The following is a 26,403-nucleotide window of genomic DNA, read 5'->3' on the forward strand; positions in this document are numbered from 1 at the left end:
GTTCTGGTGTGTGGCCCGGGAGAACAGGTTTTTATACGTTGGCGGAGAACAGTGCATAGTTTCTCTTATAAAATTGATAAGAGAGTTGTGGGGAGTAGGACGTTTGGAACACCCCCCTTTAGTCACTGATTTGGACGTACGCCGGTGGAGTGGGTCTTTGTTGTTTTGCAGATTTTGAGTGGAGGGCGACCCGCTCCGTTATCCCTCTTTGCTCCTATAATTGTTAGATCTATTCGCCACCAAAGAGAACGCGCAATGTCATCAGTTCTGCGCGTTGGAATTTCCAAGGCGGCACTCGCTCGGAGACCCTTTTCGTCGCGAGTGGAGTCGCGCTCTGTTATAAGCCTTTCCGCCTATACCACTTCTGCCCAGAGTACTGAAGAAGATCAGGCGTGACCGGGCCCAAGTCATAGCTGTGGCTCCGGATTGGGCACGAAGATACTCGTATCCCGAGCTACTCAGTCTGTCAATCGATCCCCCGATTCGACTGCCTCTTCAGGAGAATCTTCTGTTGCAGCAGCAGGGGACGGTATTCCACCCGAACCTGTCCAGCTTCCACCTACATGCAGGGAGATTGAGCGGCGACAGTTAATGCCATTTGACTTGCCTCCTGAAGTCTGTGATTTCATTCTGGCAGCCAGGCGTCCCTCCACGAAAACGGTATACGCCTGCAGGTGGAACAAATTTATGGCATGGTGCACAGCAAAGGCTGTGGATCCCCTTTCCGCCTCTCTTTCTTCTTTCCCTGGCCCAGCAGGGCTTTGCTCTGGGCACCATTAAGGGATATTTCTCAGCTGTTTCAGCCTTCCTGAGACTTCCTGATCAGCCTTCTCTTTTCAAGTCCCCTGTTGTAAATAGATTCTTGAAAGACATTACTCGCATGTTTCCTCCTGTTCCCTTTTTGTAATGCCTCAGTGGGACTTTAATCTGGTGTTAACCTATCTGATGTGTGCTCCCTTTGAGCCACTTCATAACTGTCCTCTTAGTCTTATGACTGCTTTCCTGGTTGCCATCACCTCTGCCAGAAGAGTGAGTGAGCTCCAGGCTCTTTCTTCTAAGCCTCCTTTCCTCTCTGTCCATCCGGACAAGGTTGTTCTGAGGACTCGTCCTTCTTTTCTACCCAAGGTGGCCCAGAGATGAAACACTAAGACACAAGGAACTGAAGACTTCACACTATGCCCTCATCAGCCTTTTGTGGACAAAACAACAGGACACACACACACCGCCTGCCAACTAGATGGGAGTCACACCTGAAAGAAACAAAGAATATGACATGGCAAAAGGCTATGACTGCAGTACTAACTGAACCTCTGTCTCCAAACAACAAACGCCACCTACTATCCTGAAAGGGATTACACCTCAAAGGAACCAAGAATAGGACATGGTAAAAGCCTATTCCAGCACGATTAGGACAGCTGCCTCCAGCCCTTTCATACTCTAGAGGTTGGCTCAACACAATAGCGCCAGGAACGCCAACAATAAATAACACTCACCTGGAAGGTTACGTCAGACCTACAATTTATACGTCTTCTCTGCTGTGGAGATCCCAAAAGTGGGCTTTTCTTTGTACATTTGTGCTTCTGCAACTGTATTTGGGTGAAAAGCCTGCACTACTGCTGTCTAGTTCTTTTTTTTTTTTTTTTTTCTCTCTGTCAATTAAGCAAGATGGTAATGCTACAAATTGTGCAGTACATGTTTCACTTCTGGCTGTCTGTGATGTGTTTGAGGAAAACCGGCTCTAGGTATTTAGGGACCCCGGGCAGAAGGCCCCTTCTAATTTGCATCCACGTCAAATCACAGGAAATGATATCACAGGAAGCCCAATCAATTGACTATTTTTGAGCGGCTTTGCAAGAAGCAATTTTCTTGGTGCGGATATCAGTAAAACAATAAAAACATAAATATTAAAAATAACAAAATAAGTGTATTTATTTTAAAGTTCTATACCACATGGAAATACATTATATTACCATGCACAATGCAAAGGTAAAGCGATAATAAAAACTGTAAACAGTCCAAAACGCAGTGATTGCTGCCTAAATAAACAATAAATTATTACCTTAAACCTGATGATGCAGAACCCTCACAATCTCAATTCAAAATATAAATGATGAATATACTTTGGTAGTACATGCACCCTTTCATTGACAACAAAACGAAAAAGTAAAAAAAAGGAAACAATGCCCCATGCATAATTATTCACCATTTGGTGTTGTATAAAGATGACTCCTGCTTAAGCACGGAATCCAACTCGATTTTTCCAGGAGGCTTCTGAGTTTTCGTAATATGCAAGTGCTATTTCAAACGCTCAAGGTGCAACATAACCAGGCGGGACAGAATGAGAATGAATGATGGTCCGAAAGCACTACATTTTTTCTCAACACCTTTTCTTAGATGCACGAAGGCACGAATTTCAGGAACAAGACCCCAGAATGACCACTCGGCGTGATCCGCGAGCCTCTAACAAAGTGAGTCAATGAATCATCCAAAGACACCTCCAAAATTAATTCACGCCCTCTCTATTATCTGAAGGAAGACCTCCCATTACTGAAAATTCTATTCTCCATGACTATGGAGGTGCCTTCCCAGTGTGTTCTTGTGGTTGGAGTGTTTGCCATTTATTGCAGTATTACCCTTTTACCTGTGTTTGGTACTCTTTTGTAACATGCACACGCCACTTTTCAGTTGTAACACACTGTTTGCTACCTCTTACATTTTTTTTGCGTTAGATACTTGCACAAGTGCCACCATTGCCTACGTAACGTTTGTTCTTGTGCCAGAGTGTCTAGCATATATTGCAGTATTATACCTTTAATTGTACTTTGTTTTCTTTTGTAACCTGCACACTTGTCACTTTTTCCTCCTGTAATGCACTGCTTGCTACCTCATGTATTTTGTTTGCTCACAATTGTCACTTTTACCTCATGTAACTTAACGTCTGCTTTTGTAATTTGTTCTATTGTAATTTTCTCCTCATGTATCATTACTGTTCCTATTGGGAAGCGCTCTGACGCCTTCGAGTAAAGTCCGCGCTATATAAAAACGCATAAATAAAATAATAAATTAACAAACGAGGGGCGGTTGAGTGTGCCCCGCTGGGCCAACATGGTGAGAAAGTCTGGGCAGGTGAATGCGAGTGTGGGTGGGCCGATATACACCAGCGGACAACGATTTTAAAACTACAACCTGCCTCCTACCTCAAAGTGTTGTCCAACGCAAGTCTGCCAGCTAGGAAAATCAAACCTGCCGCCCACCTCCTGAATGTCCTGCCTTGCAGCCTAGGAGGCCAATTACCCTGCACGCAGTGAGTAATCAGGAAGCGCGCCTTGATGAAAACAGCGACGACGACGATGAGCTGCAAAAGAAATCGGGCTGATTAGTGATGACGTCTTCTTTGGTGCTCACTGCTCCGGGATTAAATGTCCCGCGCACTTCAAACGGGGCAGCGGGCGCGGCACTGGTGGCCCCTTGCGGCTGCGTTTATAATTTATGAGTGGACACTGACACTACTGTAATTGACAGTAGTGTCAGTGAGAGTGTCCCACATAAATTATAAACGCAGCCGCAACGGGCCACCAGTGCGTGCTGCCACCGCCCCAAAAATACTCCAGCCTGGGGCGGACCACCCTGCTTAATTTCAAAGAACAGGCAAGAACAAGTGCTATCAAGGTGGTACGGCCCTATCACCCTGAAAGCACCTGATAGCAGAGGTTCAACAGGGGGGTATGGCGCTTTGGCTCTAATTTATTAACGCACTCTGCTATTGTCTACGGCCTTTTTTGGCACCATGATGTTCAGAGAGAGACTGCTTTTGTATTCTTGCTGTTTGTGCACTGCCCTTTTATGGTCTTACTGCATGGCTCTCCTGTACCCCCATCTTTTATTATCTGGTTAATTCCTCCCATTCCCTCCGTAACAGCATATCTGTGTCCCCTGTTACTGAATTCTTTGCTTTCTACCTACATGTCTCTTGCACTTGTTTGCACCTCATACCTCACTAGCTCTGTACTGAAATGGCTCAACTTCATTTATTTTAATTGCATCACTCCCCTCTCCTTCCATGTTTCTGCTCTTTCTTTAGCTCGCCGCGTTGCTCTCTTCCGCAAGATCTCTGCTCTCACTTTACCATGGTGTCTCTTAAAGCCCTCTTGAACATTCCCTTAATTCTGTGCTTATTTTCCTTTTTAGATTCTGCCTACTTAGCAAGAGAAAAGGCAAAAGCTGACGCTGAGCACTACACAGCACAGAAATTTGCAGAATCAAATAAGGTGAGAACAGCATGCTTCTGTCCTGAGAGGTGAACTGGCTTAGGGCACTCAGTGGGAGGTGAGCTTGGTGCTGGCACAAAGTTAAAAGGAATGCAGTCAACACCTAATCAAAAAATAACGTGTCCATTAGAGTCCTTGTTTTGTTATTGTTTATATCTCCATTTTGCAGAAATAAGCCCTTTAGAAAAGAAAGCTCCAACATGCTACATTTAATACATATTCACTATTTCTTTCAAGTTTTGCGAGAAATATGAATTTTGGGGAAGTTCCAACCAAAAGGAATTTAACACTTTCTGGTTACAAGCTTTATCAAAGTTGACACAACACCGCAAGACAATACCACTGTATTGAGAGCATACAACACGCTATACTGGGTTGCTATTCGACTCTGTGTGTATCTAAGTAAATCCACCATCATGTTGCTCCTGTCAGTAGAGTAGTTCTCTGAAGAAGAAAGGGGACATTATTTGCACTGCGAAATGGAGAAAGAAAACAATGTAATTTTTAATGAGCATAATCCTGATATAAAAAAAAAACACACGGCCATTTTAAGTGGTCCCCCTCCTTCCAACCGTTGGACCAAAGTTATAATAGCCTGTGAGAGAGATCTCTCTTGTTTGATGTTCATGTACATCCTTTCAGCGTCCATTATCAGATAAATACTATTTTGAAACATGGCCGCTGGTGCATTCAACACTGCATATTTTATCTCCATACTTACAGAAAGTCCAATAATTGGTCTGTGAAAACTACATCACTTCGGCAAAGCATTTTATTATTACAGTTTGCAGAACAGAGAGCAAAGAATATGTTTTCAATTAACTGATTTCTATAATACATCAGTCAACACAAACCGTACCTCTTCAGCCAGTTGAATCTGTGTATTTATTTTGCAGTTAAATATAACGTTCCTTCAATGTGAAGCATTAGTGCTCGTTGCATTGGAACTAGGAAGACTCGTTACATTTTCACAGCCCATTTACTGCTGTACAGTTTGTCGAACATTCATTTTTAGAAAAACCCCTTTCACTTAGTTGGGGACCTATTTAAGATGTGTTTTCATTTGCTTTCAGGATGGTGGGTGCAGTTGTAGGTTTTCTGGCAGGGAGTTTCATAGAGAAGCTTTGGCACCGGACAAGGACGGGTTCAGCACCTGAAAGGTTTTTAGATTAGAAGTTTCAAAAAATGGTGTGGTTCTGCTTTTCAGATTTCATGACCTGTGATTTCTACCATGTTGGTTAGATCTTTGTAACAGAGGCAGCCGTTGACCTCTTTGCAGTGGGGAAAAAAGTAAGAGTTATTTTGGGGTGAGTGTGAAGTGGTCAGGTGTTGTGGTGGGTGCCAGAAGACGAGTGGTAGAGTAGATCACTACTCTGATCGCGTATTGAGAGTGTACACACATTGGTGCATTGTTGCAAAAGCCATCTTGCTACCTACATTCAGCCAGCATCAACATGAGACATTTCTGAAAAAACGTGTATTAGTGAAGTGTACAGAGTTACTTGAAGCTTGCTGCTGGTGCATCGTGAACTCAAGAAGAGGCTCTCATCAGGCTCTAGGAGGGGTTCCAAACTCTTAAAAACTCCTTCCGTCTCCCGACCGTGGAGGCAAGACCTAAAGACTCTAAAATAATAACTCTCCTACCTAAATGTCAATTGAAAAATAATGGTATAATCACTAGATATCTAAATAGAAGTCTCCCTGACATGTAGGCACATGCAAAGTTTTTTAGATCTCAAGATTGTACTTGAACGTCTCGTTTATCTCTTCTATTTGAAGATGCTGGCAAGTCTGTAACAAATCCTCATAATTGTCACTAAGTAGAACCTCACAACTTGACTTCTTGAATTGTTGCAGCTGTTAATCCACTCCCTTTAAAAAAAAATAAAAAACTCCACTAGGTGGTTGATCAGGAAAGACTTACTGAACTTGAATCTTGAGCTCTCACTTGGAAAATCACATGTAATTTCTGTTTGCACCACGGTCTGAACTCCCACAATAGCATTTCATGAGATTTCAATTCCTTCTTTTCTGATATTTTCTGTTGGTGAAGGGCCGAAAGTGATTGTAAGATTGAAACTGAATTAAGGGGAAAATATCTGTCCACCTAGTGCCAGGTGCCAAAAATGGTCCTCTTCTCTGTGCAGAGTTGCGTAGGGAGTAAAACTTGCGGGAAGGTGGTGATGCAAGTTCCTTTTGCCATTGATTATTCACAAAAATCTTGATTAATGAAAGTGCAGACCATGCTTGCTCAGATGCTGATTGATCCTACCAGTGCTGACCAGGTTCATGATGCTTAAAGGTTCTCATATTGGATCTAAAGTCCCACTAGGGGCAGCACGACTAAATATAAATAACTAAACCCAAATCATTTTAAAATATCCAAATTGTGTAATACTGTCAGTTGTGTGCATGTTCGAAGCATCCTGCCAATAGGGTGAAGTTCGCTGCACATAGGACGCTACTATGATTTACCCTTTGACACTTGCAGCACTGCTATTAGACCAATCCTATCTGAATTTGAAATCATTACAAAAATAATTTAGAAAATATATGTTTCAGTCATGTGTGGCTGTAGATACACATTCTGGGCATACTCCTGCCATCTAGTGTTGGGCTTGGATATGTGCATGTTGTTTTTCTTATAAAGAAGCCCTTTGAGTCACGAGCTGGTGTGATCACTCCTCTTTCTGGCAAAGCGCATGGTCATCAACTCCGCTGTTAGATTGTTTTCTTTCTGTCTGATTCTGACGTGTGTGTACGAAGGGCCCCTTTTTGCATGGTTGCCCCCCACGTTTTGCCTGATGTTTATGCTCTTTGAGTAAGTGTGCCCTGGGTTCCTGCCAACCAAGTACCCAGGGCCTATGTTCTTTCCCTAAGACTGTACTGTTGCAAATCCAAATTGGCAACTCTTTGGCCACATGTAAGTACCTTATAACAGGTACCATACTTACCAAGTGCACTGTGACCAGAGGAGGTCTCTTAGGGGAGCAGCACATACGGTACTACCCTTAGAGGTCCTGAACCTTAACACACACACACACACACACACACTACCATTGCAGGTTGCGTGTTTTGGTGTAGAGAAAAGTGAAGAGTCGACATGGCACAGTGGCTGTGTGCCATGCCTACAGCCACTGCCTCTGGTATAGGTAAGGCACCCCTCTAGCAGAGTGCACTATAGCACTGGTGAGGGTACAGGTGCATGAGCCCTGAACCCCTACAATGTCTAAGTCTATTCTTAGACATTGTAAGTGTAGTAAAGCCATAAAGAGTATATGGTGTAGAGTCTGTCATTATGAACTCCACAACACCATAATGGCTTTACTAAAACCTGGGAAGTTTGATACCAAACTTCTCAGCACATTAATCCCACACTGATGCCAGTGTGGGATATAATGCAAAATGCACAAAGAGTTGCCGCTTGAAAAACAACCTAACTCTAGTGTCCCGGCTGACTGGCTGCTCGCCAGCTGCCACCCCCAGACATATTTCTGAACCCTTAAGTCGAGAGCCTTCCGCATTTGGGGTCTGGAAAAAAAGCACATCCTGGGCAGAGGTGCCAAGCCTCCTCCCCAGGATGGGCAAGGTCCACGAAGGGGAAGCTTCAAAAGCTTGCCACCTTTGTGAGCTGACCCAGCCATTTGCTGCTCCCAGCAAATGGCCCCCACTGATTCTGACCCCCACTTTGGGCGGGAAAACCAAGATAGGAGAGGTGTGCCCACCTGTGCCAATCCCACCCCTCAGGTGGGGGAGGAGAAGTGAAGCACCCCTCTCAGTCCCCGCCATCTTGAAGATGGGGGGACCCAGCCAACCAGAGTGAGGCTTATGCCCCCCTCCCTCGGGAGGTTGGCATAATAGGGGGTGTACCCACCTGAAGGAAGGGACCCATTGGTCCTAACCTGTACCTGCCTGAAACGCCCCTAAATCTAGAATTTAGGGGCAACTCCGAAGCTTGCCTCCTCAGACAAGCAAGAAGAAAATGACCGAAGAGCGGGGCTGAAGGAAGAAGAGGAGGACACCAACTGACTTGGCCTCAGCCCTACCGGCCTGTCCCAACCTCGACCAGCTCCAGCAAAATCCAGGCGTGTCCAGCAGCCCCCCAGAACCCGGAGGACCTGCCCTGCCTTCCCTACCAAGACTCCCATGAGCACCCGGATTTGCTCACCAACAGTCTCTGGTTCCAGCCAGATCCACGAGCCTGCACCACTCTGCACCCGACGCTCATGCCCCGAGTTCTAGTGGCCCAACACCTAGAGTAGGTTTCCCCAGCGATCCTGACCTGGTATCCAGTGACCCCTGACCTGCCTCAAGCTTCCAGTCGTCGCCTGCAGCCTTTATCTGGAGGGTCCCCCGACAGCCACCAGGATCTGGTAAGGAAACTCAACGCCAAAAGACACCCCTGCACACGACGCCCCATAGCCTTGGGTGGCTCAACCAACGCTGTCCGGGCATCCCCCAGCACCCCAACTTACCTCTCCAACTGGTGGTCGCCTCCAGAAAGTCTACGTGCCCAAGCTTGTAGTGTTTGTTGTAACCGAAGAATCCCCATTGGAAAGAACAGGGCACCTGACGCCAAACCAGCACTTTGCACCTGGCTGCCTCTGTGCCGCGGAGGGTGCACCTTGTGTGCTCACTTGAGCCCCCCTTGGCCCTGAGCTTAACCCTAGGAGCTTTGCTCCCACATCCAAGTGGCATGCCTGTGAGCAGCCACCAACCGGAGGCCCCCTATCCCACATTGGGCCTCAACACTCTACACCCGGCCGCCCTAGTGCAGCTGAGGGTGCTTCTTGAGTGCATACTTTCCTGGGGAAACCTGTGTTATAACCTCAGAACCCAAACTTCTAAAAACCAAGTACTTACCTCTAAACCAATAACTTCATTCCCTCCCATAGGATTGCATTGACTGCTTTTCTGTGAAAAAAAGTTTCAAGTGTGGAGTTGGAAATTGTTGGAAAGTGAAGGATTGGAAAAACCATACAAGTGTGTTTTGATAACAAATTGAATTACTTACCTTTATTCAGGAAATGTCCCAGTGTGGTATCTAGGCCTACCGCACTGAGAAAAGTAATCTGAAAAGTTATATCACAAATACTCACAAAGTAATTATAAAGCAACTGTACAGTAATTTGAACTGTTTCTGAACAATTGAACTTCCTGTAACCAAACCAATTGCATTCACCTGCATTATTCTTGCGAAGTACTATTACACTTACCTGTACCAGGCCTTGCTTGGCTCTAGAAACAATATACAACAAAATGATCTTTTTCTACAAAACAAATTAGTCAGAGTTCAGTCTTTGAGTGTGAAAAAGTAATTTCTTGCCGGAGTGTGTACAATAAATGCTTTACACTACCCTCTGCTAAAGCCTTACTGCTCGACCACACTACCACAAATAGAGAGTAGAGTATTAGCTACTTTAACATCTGTTAGCCTTTGGGGATCCACTGGACTCTACGCACACTATACCTTACTTTGGTCTAGTATATACAGAGCCAGCTTCCTACAGTGTGCCCCTGTTCAACATTGTCGCGGTGTCAGAGGAGGAGCTTGGCGGGCATCCGAGATGGCCGCGTGAGCACAGCGCTCCCCGGACCCCCGCCACTCCCGGCATGATATCCTGAATTAATCCTGACTTTTTACGAGGATTTGTGTAGAGGACACTGGGCTGATTGCCCTGGACTTTTTGAAATTTGATTTGGACCCGGGGTGCCGGAGTTACATCGATTCGAACTTTCGGGCTCCGCCCTCGAGGTACGCCCGGGACTGGGTGAGGCTCAGTGGCCGTCTTGCAGTTGAACAACAACGGCAGGGGGATTCGACTTGTGGGCCCCCCTCTTAAGTTTCGGTTTCGTTTCTGCCTCAGACTGAGACATCTGGCAGAGGAGCCTGGCCTGGGCTGAAGTCGGGGCACGGAACGGCTGTCGGGCCTTTGGCTGGTTTCTTCTCCTGTCTGTTGGCCCTCCTAATAGTGGTACCCTGGCTGCGGTTCTTTGGTCCCGAGGCCCTGCTTTCTGGTGGCCATTCCATCGAGCCTGGTTGATCTCCTGGTGACGCAGTTCTATTATGGCTGGCAGGGGGGACCGAGAGACTCGGAAGACCAAGACGCCCCTGCGTGGGGGCCCGGTCCAGTCTAACGTTATGGACCGCTACACCCATTCCAAGGGGTCTCCCGGAGCCGCCCTGCCCGGATCGAGTACCGGTGATCACACTGTGGATGCGTCAACGGAGCCATCCTTGCAGGACATCATGGGCGCCATTTCTGCCATGAAGGAGACGATAGGCCAACAATATGAAGCTTTGGCCCACAAAATTGACACCGTGGCCATTGACGTGAACTTGATTCGCGCTGACCTGTCGAAAACCAATGAGAAGGTGAAGTCATTGGATCTCAAGTCATCCACTCTCATGGAAGACGTTTCGGAGATACAGACGGAGATCGGCAACCTTCGTAAGGTGAACGACTTTGTGACCCGGCGCTTGGAGGACTTTGAGAACAGGGCCCGTCGCTGTAACGTGCGCGTGGTCGGAGTTCCGGAAAATCCAGAACCTTACTCTGTTGATCTCCTTGTTGAGGACTTGATCCAGAACCACCTCTCCCCGTCTGGTTTGACTAAGTTTTTCGCAGTGGAACGTGCCCATCGTGTTCCGGGGGGCAAGGGTAAGCCGGGTGCCCCGCCGAGGCCTATTGTTGCGAAACTCTTCCATTATAGGGATCGGGACGCTATCCTGCAAGCATCGCGTGTGAAGGGCCCGGTGGCCTTTGAGAACGCCACGGTGAACTTCTATCCGGACTTTTCTCAACAGGTCCAGAGACAGCGTATGTTAAGAAACGTCTCCGAGACATGGGGCTTCGCTACGCCATGCTTTTTCCGACCAGGCTGCGCGTCGAGTACAACGACCAAACCTTCTTCTTTGATCGGCCTGATTCTGTAAATGACTGGATTGACTCTCTGCCTGAACGACCTCCTGGGACTGAGTCCGCCGCCCACCCGGGTGGTGCTGAGGGTGGCGTGGAGAGCTGAACAATCCGCCTACACCTGGGCCCTCGAATAGAGTAAACTCTTCGGGGATTTAATGCCTCAGTGCCTCTACTGTTTGTGTGTTCTCCTCATTATCTGTCCTACTCGGGGTGGCGGGTGGGCCAGAGCCTTTCCTCCTCCGGGGTTCTTTTTGTAGAATAGGGGTTCTTGGGCGACAGGCACACTGCATGTTGGGGTGGCTATTTAGCATTTTGCAGGGGTGCAGGGTGGGGGGTGTTTTCTTCATTGTTGGGGGGTGGGTGATTGGGTTGTTTGATGTTTTAGTGTTATGTTTTCAAGGCGAATCAATCTTGTTTCTGATATTTTTTATGTCATGCTCATTGCGGGGGGGTTTCGGCGTTGCTGTGTGGGATGGGGGGTAGCGGGTTGAGGCTGGTTTCGTGGAATGTTAATGGTCTGGGAGACCGCATTAAGCGGAGCGTGGTGTTAAAATGTCTACGCCGTTTATCTCCAGATATAGTTTTTTTGCAGGAAACTCATTTGGTGGGCAATTCTTGTCGTGCGATGAATAGGTGGGGATATCGCCTTGCTGCACATTCGGGGTTTACCACTGGTTCCAGGGGGGTGGGTATCCTTGTTCGGGCTTCCCTCCCCCTAGCCATTGATGATGTGATCCTTGATGATCGGGGGCGTTATGCTGTCCTCGTGGGTCGCTATGAGGGTCGTACCCTCTCCTTGTTTACTGTCTATGTGCCCCCCGGCCTACAGACTTCCACCTTTTCCGATTTGAGCCGTGTGTTGCTGAACCTTCCTGACAGTACCCTTTTTCTTGCAGGGGATTTTAATTCTGTGATATCCGGTCTGCAAGATCGCTACCCCCCGAGGGATACTCCTTCGGCCCAACAATGGCTAGGTGGGTTTTTGGACACATTTGGTCTGGTGGATTGCTGGAGGCTCATGCATCCTGCCCAGCTCCAATACACCTTCCATTCGGGGGCCCATGGGAGTCTGTCCAGACTGGATTATTTCCTGATGCCCGCGGCGCAGACACCGGCGGTGCGTGAGATCAAACACCTCCCCCGGGGCATCTCCGATCATTCTCCGCTCTGGCTTTGTTTTGAGTTTGGGGTGGAGGCGGCGGGCCGAGTGGCTCCTATTAACCCCTGGTATATTGCCTCCCCTGAGACCCGAAACCTTTTGACTAAGTCTTTAGATGCCTATTTTTTGGACAACGAGGGGTCGGTTTCCTCGGCTGTGTCCCTGTGGGAGGCCTTTAAAACAGTGATACGTGGGCAGGCCCTTTCCCTTATTGCTAAATCCAAGAAGGCTAGGAATCGGGAAGTGGTGGACCTTGAGACAGAGATTGCGGAGAGGGAGGCCGACTTAGAGTCTGAAGTCACCTCTGATAAACTCCACGCCCTGGGTCTGAAACAATTTGCTTATAAATCCTTGGTCACGGATGCGGCTAGACTGATGTTTCGTGCACAGCAGGGTCGTCTGTATGATGTTGGGGACAAAGCGGGTAAATTGCTGGCGTGGTTGGATAAGAAAGAGAGAGCGAATCGTGTGGTGCCTGTGATTCAGTCGTCGAATGGTGTCGACGTGACAGACCCGGTTGGAATAGTGGAATGTTTTGCGGAATATTTTCGTGTGGTTTATACCCCTGTGTCTGGACGGGATGTGGCTGACTCTCGCCTTTTGTTGCGCGATATAGCTTTGCCCAGTGTTTCCGATTTAGACCGTGTCTCGTTAGAGTCCCCTTTTACTACGGATGAAATAGCGACTGCCATTTGTTCGCTCCGTTCGGGCAAGGCCTTGGGCCCGAACGGGTTGCCAATTGAGCTGTACAAGCTACGCCCTGACAAGGTAGCGCCCCATCTTCGTGCTATGTTTTTGGAGTCCCGGGAACGGGGTATTCTCCCGTATGACCAGCGTCTTGCTACGATAGTTGTAATTCCCAAGGACGGGAAACCACGAAACCTTTGTTCGTCTTATAGGCCCATTTCCCTGTAAAATGTTGAGCCTAAGGTCCTGGCTAAGCTCCTGGCGACCCGACTACTGACGGTCATTAGCGACTTGGTTCATCCGGATCAATCCGGATTTATCCCGCATCGCAACACGGCTCTTAACCTACGTCGTCTCCACGGTGCTGTTGCGAGGGCGGGGCGTCTGACTGAGCCGGCCATTTTGGCCTCGTTGGATGCCTCGATGGCTTTTGACACGGTCGAGTGGCCCTATCTTTGGGAAGCTCTCGAAAAATTTGGTTTTGGACCTGAATTTATCGGATGGGTGAAGTTGTTGTATGTGGAACTCTTAGCGCAAGTGGTGGTGAACGGTAGAGTTTCTGTCCCTTTCGGCCTTGGTAGAGGGACCCGTCAGGGTTGCCCCTTATCTCCATTGCTTTTCGCGCTGGCCCTGGAACCGTTGGCTGCGTGGCTTCGATGGGAGCCTTCACTCAAAGGGATCCGTTGGTCACCGGACTTTGAAGACCGTGTCTCTCTTTACGCGGACGACATTCTTCTATATCTTACATCCCCGCGTAAATCCTTGAACGTCTTATTTGATGTTCTTACTTCGTTCGGTGCTAACTCGGGCCTTGTTATTAATTGGGCTAAGTCCTGCGTGTATGTTCTCTCGGGTGTTTTGCCCTCTTTGCCGGCCAGGTTCCCTATCCAGGTGGTCCAGTCTGGCTTCAAGTATTTAGGGATTTTTATTACCCTGGATCCCTCCCTCCGGTTTGAGCGTAATCTCCTCCCCCCGCTTCTTCGATTACGACTGGATGTGGCCCGTTGGCGTAAGCTACCCCTGTCTCCTCTGGGTCGGGCGGCTCTATTTAAAATGATGTCCTTGCCGCGGTTCCTCTACGCCCTTCAGAACTCCTTCGACGACATTCCCGCTACTTATTTCAGAGAAATCGAGAGTCTGCAAAGACAATTGATTTGGGACGGGCGCCCACGTATAGCCCTTGCGAAACTTACTATCCCTTGGTACGACGGGGGCATGGCGCTCCCCGACATCAAGAGATACTACTGGGCTGCCCAGCTATCGGCCATTAATCACGCGATGTACTCGCCGGGTCGCGATCCGGCTTTTGAGATGGATAGGCTCCAGTTGCCGGGTGGGGACTTTAATAGAGCGCTATACTCTAGATCAGCCGGGAGCCATCTTGTGGGCCCGTCCAGGGCTGCGGTCAAAGTGTGGCGTGCTGCGAATGTGAGTTTGGGGTGGGAGAATCGACTGACGCAGGCGACTCCGCTTTATGCTTCTGAACGTTTGGGATGTCTCTGGTCTACTAAGGGTTTTGAACGCTGGGATGTGATTGGGATTTGTAAGGTGGGTGACGTTTGTGTGAATGGTCGCGTGAAGTCATTCCAGGCCCTTAAGGCGGAATACGACTTGAGTGATAGAGAGTTTTTCCGGTATCTGCAAGTCCGACATGCCTTGGCCTCGGTTTTGATTCCTGATGTGACCCTACCCGAGTCTTCCCCCCTTGAAGACCGTATACTAGATGGACACTTGCCCGACAGCACTATCTCGCTCATCTACAAGAAACTGATTCATAATCATGCGGATTTGTTGGTCCGACTCCGGGAGATGTGGGTCGGTGATGGATTGGAACTGGATGACGAGGACTGGCAGTCGGCACTCTCCTCTCCAAAGGAGGTTGCCATTCCCGCCCGTCTTCGTTTGGTGCAACTTAAGATCCTCCACCGGGTGTATGTGACTGGTCCGCGTCTAGTCGTGATGGGTTTTTCCCCAGATGGTTTGTGTAAGCGTGGCTGTGGGATGAGCGCTACTTTTTTGCACATACTTTGGGAGTGTCCTGTGGTGGCGGCCTATTGGGTGGATGTGCTTGCGATAATGACTGTAGTGACGGGTGTTGCCCTGCGACCTGAGGCCCGACGATGCCTGCTGAATGTGTGGGAACCCTCCGATTACTCTGTGGCCCAGACTAGATGGGCGACTCTGGGTTACATGGTCGCGAAGCGCGACATTGCGCAACTCTGGGGCGCATCCCGACCTCCTGACGTTTCGGTGTGGGAAGACAACATGGACTGGTCCATGTTCCGAGAGAAGACAGTCTACGTGGCTAGGGGCAGGCCAGGGGCGTGGACGAAAATCTGGGGTCAATGGAATGCATACCGTGGAGAAATTTGTACCCCTCCCTTGGTTGCCACCTCCGATGTTACCCTGTCTCCTTAGGCCGACGTTCCCGGAATTTTTCACTCTGTTCTAGGATCTTCCTGTCCTCCCTGCTCCCCCCCCCCTCACGGCCTTACCGAATCTCATTGATTTACGTCTGTTCTCCTGTTTAGTGACCTTCCCCGCTGCTTTTTGGGCTGACTTGATTATTGCACTCGCCTTGTTTTTGTGTTCGTTATGTTCATGTTTTATATAGAAAATTGTTGTATCCTGTTCTCTGTCTGGAGCAATTTCATTCTGTGATTTGGCCTGGCCTCGGAAATGATTGTTTAATTCATGTGTAATGTTATTAGGTCTCGCGCCTGCGATGCATATGGCGAAGCCATATGCGCATCGCGCAGGCGCGATACTATAGTCACCGGCTATGCTTCCCAGGAGACAGGAGATGTCACGCGCACGCTCTGGAAAGCGATCGGCGCCGGCCGCGCGCGCGCGCGTTTCCCAATCTCCTGTCTCTCTGGGAAGCACACAAGCAAGCCCAGCAAGCCCCGCCAAGGTAACTTTGAAATAATCTTTATTTCTTGATAATTATTGCCTCTGGACTTTTTTGTTTAATATTACGGGCATGTGGGTTGTGTGATGCTGCATAAACAGATGCGTTTGGAGTTTATTTACCGATCCGCTATGGAGGGGCTTTTCTTTAATCTGTTGGTGGCTGTTTTTTTTTATTTTATTTATATTGCGTCTATTGCGTCTTCATGTACACATGATGTTTGACTTTTTTGAGCAATTCGTTACGTTGGGCTTTTGTATAATTTGATACTAGCTGTTATTTTATTTATATTGCGTCTCCCGATGCTGTGTTTGCCTGCCCCGCCAGCTCTCCAAGGTTGCTATTTGTTTCTTTCCCATCTGCGTACATCACTTGCGGGATACAGGTAAATCTGCATTCTAGAGTTGCCTTTATTGTTTTGAGGCCGGGCGCAGGGGCTGCTCCGATGTTATCAAGGCTGCTATCCCACTGCTGGGCGGTGCTGCACTCACTGCCTTGTTTATATTTGTTTTAGTTCCGTGATGCTCCGATCTTTGCCCCTTCCGAGTGGAGCTTCCGAGTGGAGCTTCCGAGTGGAGCTTCCGAGTGGAGCTTCCGAGTGGAGCTTCAGAGTGGAGCTTCAGAGTGGAGCTTCAGAGTGGAGCTTCAGAGTGGAGCTTCAGAGTGGAGCTTCAGAGTGCAGAGTGGAGCTTCAGAGTGCAGAGTGGAGCTTCAGAGTGGAGCTTCAGAGTGCAGAGTGGAGCTTCAGAGTGGAGCTTCAGAGTGCAGAGTGGAGCTTCAGAGTGGAGCTTCAGAGTGCAGAGTGGAGCTTCAGAGTGCAGAGTGGAGCTTCAGAGTGCAGAGTGGAGCTTCAGAGTGCAGAGTGGAGCTTCAGAGTGCAGAGTGGAGCTTCAGAGTGCAGAGTGGAGCTTCAGAGTGCAGAGTGGAGCTTCAGAGTGGAGAGTGGAGCTTCAGAGTGGAGAGTGGAGCTTCAGAGTGGAGAGTGGAGCTTCAGAGTGGAGCTTCAGAGTGGAGCTTCAGAGTGGAGCTTCAGAGTGGAGCTTCAGAGTGGAGCTTCAGAGTGGAGCTTCAGAGTGGAGCTTCAGAGTGGAGCTTCAGAGTGGAGCTTCAGAGTGGAGCTTCAGAGTGGAGCTTCAGAGTGGAGCTTCAGAGTGCAGAGTGGAGCTTCAGAGTGGAGCTTCAGAGTGCAGAGTGGAGCTTCAGAGTGGAGCTTCAGAGTGCAGAGTGGAGCTTCAGAGTGGAGCTTCAGAGTGCAGAGTGGAGCTTCAGAGTGCAGAGTGGAGCTTCAGAGTGGAGCTTCAGAGTGGAGCTTCAGAGTGGAGCTTCAGAGTGGAGCTTCAGAGTGGAGCTTCAGAGTGGAGCTTCAGAGTGGAGCTTCAGAGTGGAGCTTCAGAGTGGAGCTTCAGAGTGGAGCTTCAGAGTGGAGCTTCAGAGTGGAGCTTCAGAGTGGAGCTTCAGAGTGGAGCTTCAGAGTGGAGCTTCAGAGTGGAGCTTCAGAGTGGAGCTTCAGAGTGGAGCTTCAGAGTGGAGCTTCAGAGTGCAGAGTGGAGCTTCAGAGTGCAGAGTGGAGCTTCAGAGTGGAGCTTCAGAGTGCAGAGTGGAGATTCAGAGTGGAGCTTCAGAGTGCAGAGTGGAGCTTCAGAGTGCAGAGTGGAGCTTCAGAGTGCAGAGTGCAGATTCAGAGTGCAGATTCAGAGTGCAGATTCAGAGTGCAGATTCAGAGTGCAGCTTCAGAGTGCAGAGCGGAGCTTCAGAGTGGAGCTTCAGAGTGCAGATTCAGAGTGGAGCTTCAGAGTGCAGAGCGGAGCTTCAGAGTGGAGCTTCAGAGTGCAGAGCGGAGCTTCAGAGTGGAGCTTCAGAGTGCAGAGCGGAGCTTCAGAGTGGAGCTTCAGAGTGCAGATTCAGAGTGGAGCTTCAGAGTGCAGAGCGGAGCTTCAGAGTGGAGCTTCAGAGTGCAGAGCGGAGCTTCAGAGTGGAGCTTCAGAGTGCAGAGCGGAGCTTCAGAGTGGAGCTTCAGAGTGGAGCTTCAGAGTGGAGCTTCAGAGTGGAGCTTCAGAGTGCAGAGCGGAGCTTCAGAGTGGAGCTTCAGAGTGGAGCTTCAGAGTGGAGCTTCAGAGTGGAGCTTCAGAGTGGAGCTTCAGAGTGGAGCTTCAGAGTGGAGCTTCAGAGTGGAGCTTCAGAGCGGAGCTTCAGAGCGGAGCTTCAGAGTGCAGAGTGGAGGTTCAGAGTGGAGCTTCAGAGTGCAGAGTGGAGCTTCAGAGTGGAGCTTCAGAGTGCAGAGTGGAGCTTCAGAGTGGAGCTTCAGAGTGGAGCTTCAGAGTGGAGCTTCAGAGTGGAGCTTCAGAGTGGAGCTTCAGAGTGGAGCTTCAGAGTGGAGCTTCAGAGTGGAGCTTCAGAGTGGAGCTTCAGAGTGGAGCTTCAGAGTGGAGCTTCAGAGTGGAGCTTCAGAGTGGAGCTTCAGAGTGGAGCTTCAGAGTGGAGCTTCAGAGTGGAGCTTCAGAGTGGAGCTTCAGAGTGGAGCTTCAGAGTGGAGCTTCAGAGTGGAGCTTCAGAGTGGAGCTTCAGAGTGGAGCTTCAGAGTGCAGAGTGGAGCTTCAGAGTGCAGAGTGGAGCTTCAGAGTGCAGAGTGGAGCTTCAGAGTGCAGAGTGGAGCTTCAGAGTGCAGAGTGGAGCTTCAGAGTGCAGAGTGGAGCTTCAGAGTGGAGCTTCAGAGTGGAGCTTCAGAGTGGAGCTTCAGAGTGGAGCTTCAGAGTGGAGCTTCAGAGTGGAGCTTCAGAGTGGAGCTTCAGAGTGGAGCTTCAGAGTGGAGCTTCAGAGTGGAGCTTCAGAGTGGAGCTTCAGAGTGGAGCTTCAGAGTGGAGCTTCAGAGTGGAGCTTCAGAGTGGAGCTTCAGAGTGGAGCTTCAGAGTGGAGCTTCAGAGTGGAGCTTCAGAGTGGAGCTTCAGAGTGGAGCTTCAGAGTGGAGCTTCAGAGTGCAGAGTGGAGCTTCAGAGTGCAGAGTGGAGCTTCAGAGTGGAGCTTCAGAGTGCAGAGTGGAGCTTCAGAGTGGAGCTTCAGAGTGGAGATTCAGAGTGGAGCTTCAGAGTGCAGAGTGGAGATTCAGAGTGGAGCTTCAGAGTGCAGAGTGGAGATTCAGAGTGGAGCTTCAGAGTGCAGAGTGGAGATTCAGAGTGCAGATTCAGAGTGCAGAGTGCAGATTCAGAGTGCAGATTCAGAGTGCAGAGTGCAGATTCAGAGTGCAGAGTGGAGATTCAGAGTGCAGAGTGCAGATTCAGAGTGCAGAGTGGAGATTCAGAGTGCAGATTCAGAGTGCAGAGTGCAGAGTGGAGATTCAGAGTGGAGAGTGGAGCTTCAGAGTTGAGATTCAGAGTGGAGAGTGGAGCTTCAGAGTTGAGATTCAGAGTGCAGAGTGGAGCTTCAGAGTGCAGAGTGGAGATTCAGAGTGGAGCTTCAGAGTGCAGAGTGGAGATTCAGAGTGCAGAGTGTAGATTCAGAGTGCAGATTCAGAGTGCAGAGTGCAGATTCAGAGTGCAGATTCAGAGTGCAGAGTGCAGATTCAGAGTGGAGCTTCAGAGTTCAGATTCAGAGTGGAGCTTCAGAGTGCAGAGTGGAGCTTCAGAGTGGAGCTTCAGAGTGGAGCTTCAGAGTGGAGCTTCAGAGTGGAGCTTCAGAGTGGAGCTTCAGAGTGCAGAGTGGAGCTTCAGAGTGCAGAGTGGAGCTTCAGAATGCAGAGTGGAGCTTCAGAGTGTCAAGAGCAATGCCAATAGCTCTAACTTTAACAAAGGCAAAACAATTGCATTGTAAATGCTTGTTATTTTACCGAATCACATGCTCATGCTGCTGCCTGGTTTGTCTACATGCACACAGGCAGAATCACTCGGTACAAAATGGCTCCTGTTCACTCGTCAGTACGGTCTTGCGCCGCCCCACCTTCCCCCTGCCAAATACATTCATTCCAAATACTGCTTATTTTCATATCAGACTGACTTCTCACATCTGGGATAGCAGGGGCACCTTCCACAGTGATTAGTGCTTCACAAAAAATAATTCTCGGCTAGCGCTCAGAAGCCTTGAAGCTTTGATTGAATGACACTGCAGTTTGATGCCCCGCTCGTTTTTTGATGCTATGCGTTCCAGACACTGATTTTATTAAGACTCACTTGGAGCTCTAAACTGTCACTTGATCTTTCTTTGGGTCATTTCGTTTGCCCGGAAGGACTAACATATCTGTGAAACCCTCTTCTTTTATAGTTTGAGCATCGTCTTCGTTTAGCAGGATAACATTATACATTTGAAAATACAAATATCCGGGAAGAGCAGAGAGCAAATCTCCGCGATGTTGGGCATTCTCCTATCATAAAGGAAGCGTGTTGGTGGGACCTGTGGCATCTAACGCATCATTTAACCCTATATGCGTGGGCACCTACCACAATAATGTATAGGATGAGTTTGTTCCGTTCCCGTTTTTAATTTGATGTAAAACTCAAATCACTGCACACTCTCTACTACACACTCTCTACTACACACTCTCTACTACAGTCACTACTCTCTACTACACACTCCCTACTACAGTCACTACTCTCTACTACACATTCTGCTACACACTCTCTACTACAGTCACTACTCTCTGCTACGCACTCTACTCTCTACTACACTCTACTACACACTCTCTACTACACACTCTACTACACACTCTCTACTACAGTCACTACTCTCTGCTACGCACTCTACTCTCTACTACACACTCTACTACACACTCTCTACTACACACTCTACTACACACTCTCTACTACAGTCGCTACTCTCTACTACACACTGTACTACACACTCTACTACAGTCACTACTCTCTACTACACACTACTACCCACTCTCTACTACAGTCACTACTCTCTACTACACACTCACTACACACTCACTACTACAGCCACTACTCTCTTCGACACACTCTATACTAGACACTCTCTACTACACACTATCTACTACAGTCACTACTCTCTACTACACACTGTACTACACACTCTACTACAGTCACTACTCTCTACTACACACTACTACACACTCTCTACTACAGTCACTACTCTCTACTACACACTCTACTACACACTCACTACACACTCACTACTACAGCCACTACTCTCTTCGACACACTCTATACTAGACACTCTCTACTACACACTATCTACTACAGTCACTACTTACTACACTCTCTACTACACACTCTACTACACACTCTACTACACACTCTACTACACACTCTACTACACACTCTACTACACACTCTACATTACACACTCTACATTACACACTCTACATTACACACTCTACATTACACACTCTACATTACACACTCTCTACTACACACTCTCTACTACACACTCTACACTACACACTCTACTACACTCTACTACACACTCTGCTACACACACGCTCTACTACACACTCTACTACACACCCTCTACTACTCTCTACTACTCTACTACACATTCTCTACTACTCTACTACACACTCACTACTTTCTACTACACTCTACTACAGACTCTCCACTCTCTACTCCACACTCTCTACTCCACACTCTCTACTTCAATCTCTCTACCTCAATCTCTCTAATTCAATCTCTCTACCTCAATCTCTCTACTTCAATCTCTCTACTTCAATCTCTCTACTTCACATTCTGTATTACACACTCTCTACTACACACTCACTACTCTCTACTACACACTCTCTACTACACACTCTACTACACTCCCTACTACACATTCTCCTACACACTCTACTACACACTCACCACTCTACTACACACTCACCACTCTACTACACACTCACTAGTCTCTACTGCTCACTCTCTACTACACACTCTCTACTACACACTCTCTACTACACACTCTCTACTACACACTCTCTACTACACACTCACTAGTCTCTACTACACACTCACTAGTCTCTACTACACACTCACTACTCTCTACTACACACTCACTACTCTCTACTACACACTCTACTACTCACTTACTACTCTCTACTCACTCTCTACTACTCACTACTACTCTCTCTACTACTCACTATTACTCTCTCTACTACTCTCTCTACTACTCACTCTCTACTACTCACTCTCTACTGCTCATGACAATGCCATTTATTTATCTGTTTCCAAAACCAACACATAAATAAAACATTTGTCATTTACAATGCCAAAAGCGCTAACTTTTGCAAAGGCGAGACCGTTGCATTGTAAATGCTTGTGTGACTTAGCGGCCAGCCCGTGTGGTTGTGGGCCCATCCTTGTATTTTATATGATTGCTCAATAAAAAAAATTTAACCAAAAAAAAACATTGTCGCGGTGCACTGTTCGGTCTACATGGGTTCCTTCCCTCCATCTGTATTGTTTCTTGATTGTGTTCCTCTCTTCTCTTCATCTCGGGTCGATGACTCCAGCTTCGCCCGGGCGACTTTTGGGTCGACCTCCCCTCAATGGTGATGGAACGGACACCATTGCACTACTGTCCTTGCTGCCACTTGAAATGCCCTTTGACCAATCTCAATCAGGTCTGTAATGTGTGCCTCTCCCGAGCACAGCGAGGTTACCCGCAACGCCTGCCCTCTCAAGATGTTACATAGGAGATGAGATGGCACCCTGGACCTCTATAGCACGAGGACATCTAGGGTGGGGGACATAACCCACAAGCTTTAGCCTAAGCAAGGGTGTTTCTCCCCTGACGACAGCTCCAGCTCTGATCTTGAGTGTGAGAATCTTCCACCAGCACAGCCAGCTGTGAGTACTATACCCCCTTCCCCTTGACATCGCTTGCAGGCTGAGCATCCCATTTCTAAGGGTCAACAAACTGCCCTGTAGCGCACAGACCGGCCGCCGGGCCACCAGTGCCTTCAGGCCATGGGCAGCACTGACCACCATTGGCCGTACGCACATTAAGACCCTCGAATATGGCAAATTGAAAAATCAAAAGAACTAAACTGGAAAGGAAATCTAAATTGAGTTTACAACAAGAATACACTGATTATCCTATGATTTAAGACAGACCTAAATCATACCACGAGGAGTCTTGTATTGGACATTAATAATATAGTATCACAAAGTTTGCAATTTTTTATGTATTTTGTCACTGTTGTGTGTATGTGAGTAAGTATGAGTATGTCCGATGTGATGTATGTTCATATCTGCACATAAGAGAAAAATGAGGGGTTCGACCGAGAACTACAACTTCAGCTAACATGTTGTACCTCAACAAACGCACGTCAATTGATATTTAGTTGTATTTATTATGTTTTTCATGTGAAAGAAAATTGCAGAAAATTCAAAAAAGTATATATTTTTGTATAATGATGAATAAATTGATATAAAACAACAAATATGTGAGAATTCTATAGTGTCATGATATGCATCCTATGTATAAATAATTGACTTAATTGCCAAAAGTGTTGAATGATATCCAGGTCATATAAGAGGTTTTTTTCCCATGTTCTAGCACTGACCACCACTTTTAGACATAATTCCCTACTCATGCATGGTGCGGAAGAAATCATAGAGGCAGACTACTTCGGCACCGCCTGGGCAAACCTCAGAGCGTATCCGTGACTGTCAGATCCAACACCTTCGTTGAAACGGCATCCAAGCCGAGAGCCTCTGTGCCGACCGGCCTCCGCTCATGTGCCATCAAGCTGATCCTCCATAAACTCCAAGAGGAGAACTACGTCCTACAGAAACACTTGGTAATACACAAGCCAGATTCTTACCTGCCCTCCGAGACCTGCTGCTCAGCTCTCTGAATGTCAGCTGTACTTCAAAGAAGTGTTGGACGGCCCCTTCCCCCCAAGGAGCGCAAAAGAGTGGCCAAGGCTACTAGTCCTTTGCCCATCACCCTCCCACCACCTCACCCTGCTCCACAGCACTCACCTTCCCAACCCACTTTTCCAGATGACCCCCTTCCCTATACACCTCAGAGGTCACCTCACTTAGACCTGGGGCCCAGAGAAAGGGTTGCTTTTAACACTCCTCTGCAGGGAGATCCCTGGGACTCCCACCACAGGACTCTGATCTGACTGTAACCTTCCTGTCCCTCCCTTCCTGATGACTCCATTTCCTACCATGAACTCATTGGTCAGGCTGTCTCCTTCCACAAGGTGGAGCTCCACACTAAGCCTTTAGAGGAGGACTTCCCATTAATCAGGGGCTTGCTGCATCACACTCCTGACATCTTTCAGGACCTCGTCCGCACTAGGGTCCTCACAACCAGGGTAGACCAGAATTACAAAGCTTCCCGTAATGACTCCTTTACCTTCGTGGCCAGTTCCGCCAGAATCTGTGGATGCCACTACCGCCCATATGATGGATAACTCCCAAGCCACTTGTGTTGCCCCTGCACAAGATAAAGAGTAAATGTATAGATGCTGCATGTGAGAGGGTAGCTGCACAATCGGCCAACCATTGGCGGATTGGCAATTCTGTTTGGCTCCTCTCCAGGTGTGACTGTCCCCTTTGGGATGAAATGGAAGAGCTCCTCCAGCCATCTGCCAGAACACACAGGAACAGGGGCTATGAAATCATAGATGCCATGGACACTGCTGCTAGGTAGGGGTCTATTCCAGTGTCCTCCTTCGCAGGCATGCCTGACTCCGTATCTCGGGCTTCAAGCTGGAAGTCAAGTAAAACTTGCTCAACCTGCAGTTTGATGGCCAATATCTGTTCGGGAAGCAGGTTGGCCAGATGCTTTAAAAAATAAAGATACGAAGACAGCGAAAAAGATTGATGCCCTTTTGACACCTGCTCCTCAGGTCTTCTTTTGCTGCAAGCCCTACTGGCCAGGCTAAAAGGCCACCTCTCTTGAGGCCTCCATGTCTTACCAGCGGCCACTGGCCCTCCAGTCCTCTCCCAGAGGCTACTTTAAAGGGTCCTACAGAGGCAAAATGTCGCCTCCGACCAGTGTTTTTTTTATGTTATCCAACATGGTTATTGTCAGGGGCTCATTTCCATCCACCCCCCCACCCCCCAACATTCCACCTCGCGCTAACTCCCCAGAACACCAAAGGCTATTCAGGGAAGAGGTCCAATACCCCCCCCCCCCCCCCCCCTCTCAGCGGGGCCATAGATCCCATCCACCCAGAGGAGTATACTCGCTGTATTTCCAGATCCCCAAAAAAAGATGCTTCCCTCTGACCCATTCTGGACCTCGGGCACCTAAGCGAATACATTCTTTCAGAGCACTTCCACAGGGTTTTCAATCCGCTACTGTAACAAGGAGACTTCATTGCCGCTCTCGACCTGAAGGATGCTTATTTCCACATACTAATCCACCCGTTATCACTGTTTTGTAGTCAGCGGAAAGTATTAACAGTTCAAGTGCTCCCCTTCGGAGTCCCCACTGCACCCAGTGTGTTCACCAAGTGCCTCGCATAGGTGGCCAATCTTCTGTGCAGACCGGGCATCCATGTCCTTATCTGGACAACTGGCTAATCAACAGTGCCACCCATCAGAACTTCTGCCAACACACACAGGTCATGCGAAACATCATTCACGAGCTTGGGTTTACCGTTAATGCTACAACATCCCACCTCCAACCACTCCATATACAGCCCTAGCTGGTGGCAATCTTCAACTCAGAAGTTGACATGGCCGGTCCATGTGCTGCCAGAATACAGTCCTCCCACTAATACCTCTTTTACAACCCGGACCACCAAGTCATTGTGAGGACTGCTATGTGCCTCCTTGCCACGATGGCCTCCTTTATTGCCATGGTGCTCCGTAACAGGTTACACATGCATCCATTGCAGGAGTGCTTAGCGTACCAGTGGTCTCAAGCGGAGTGTCATTCGGGTGATCTAGTGTTGACCGGCTGCCGCACTTGTCTCTTTTCAGTGGTGGAACACCAACAACCTATTGCAAGGGCAGCCTTTCCTCTACCCAGTTTTGTAGGGGACCTTTACAACAGACCCTTCCCTTATGGGATGAGGTCTGCACTCACAGGACCTCTCTGTCCTATCCCAGTGGGAACCCAGTCACCAGGTTCTCCATATCAACTACCTGAAACTCCTCTCTCAAAACTTCGGTTTGTGGCTCAGATGCCTTGGCAGACATCTCTCACCTGCAACCTGGTGGCTCTCACCTGGGCCGGCCAGGCCTGGTTCATGATTCTGCTCGAACCCTGGAGAGATCAGGCACCCAGGTCTCTCAATCTGTGCCTGGTTCCTAAAGTCCTAGAATTTGGGTACATAAATCTTCCACCGAAATGCATGAGCATTCTCACGGAAACGCCAAGTTGAAGAGATTTATGTTCCGTCACTCAAAACACATTGGCCTTTTAGCTGCCAAAGTGCTGCATATTGTCAGCTAGCTGCTTCACTTGTAGATTTGTGGTTTGTCTTTCACTTCCATATGGCTTCACCTAGCTGCTGTAGCTGCCTATCTTTAGAACAGACAACACGTCTCCCTCTACAGAATTCCA

The 26,403-nt window shown here is 48.4% G+C and overlaps 1 protein-coding gene across 1 annotated transcript in view; it reads left to right on the plus strand.

The window, feature by feature from the left end:
* Nucleotides 1-26,403, plus strand: part of ERLIN1 (ER lipid raft associated 1) — a 143,456-nt gene that overhangs the window by 112,780 nt on the left and 4,273 nt on the right. Inside the window, exon 11 of the mRNA XM_078642755.1 lies at nucleotides 4,189-4,268. Coding sequence (XP_078498881.1) covers nucleotides 4,189-4,268 — 80 coding nt within the window. The remainder of the gene's footprint in view (nucleotides 1-4,188; nucleotides 4,269-26,403) is intronic.

This window comes from Lissotriton helveticus, chromosome 5_1 (assembly GCF_964261635.1).
Source record: "Lissotriton helveticus chromosome 5_1, aLisHel1.1, whole genome shotgun sequence".
Lineage (NCBI taxonomy): Eukaryota > Metazoa > Chordata > Amphibia > Caudata > Salamandridae > Lissotriton > Lissotriton helveticus.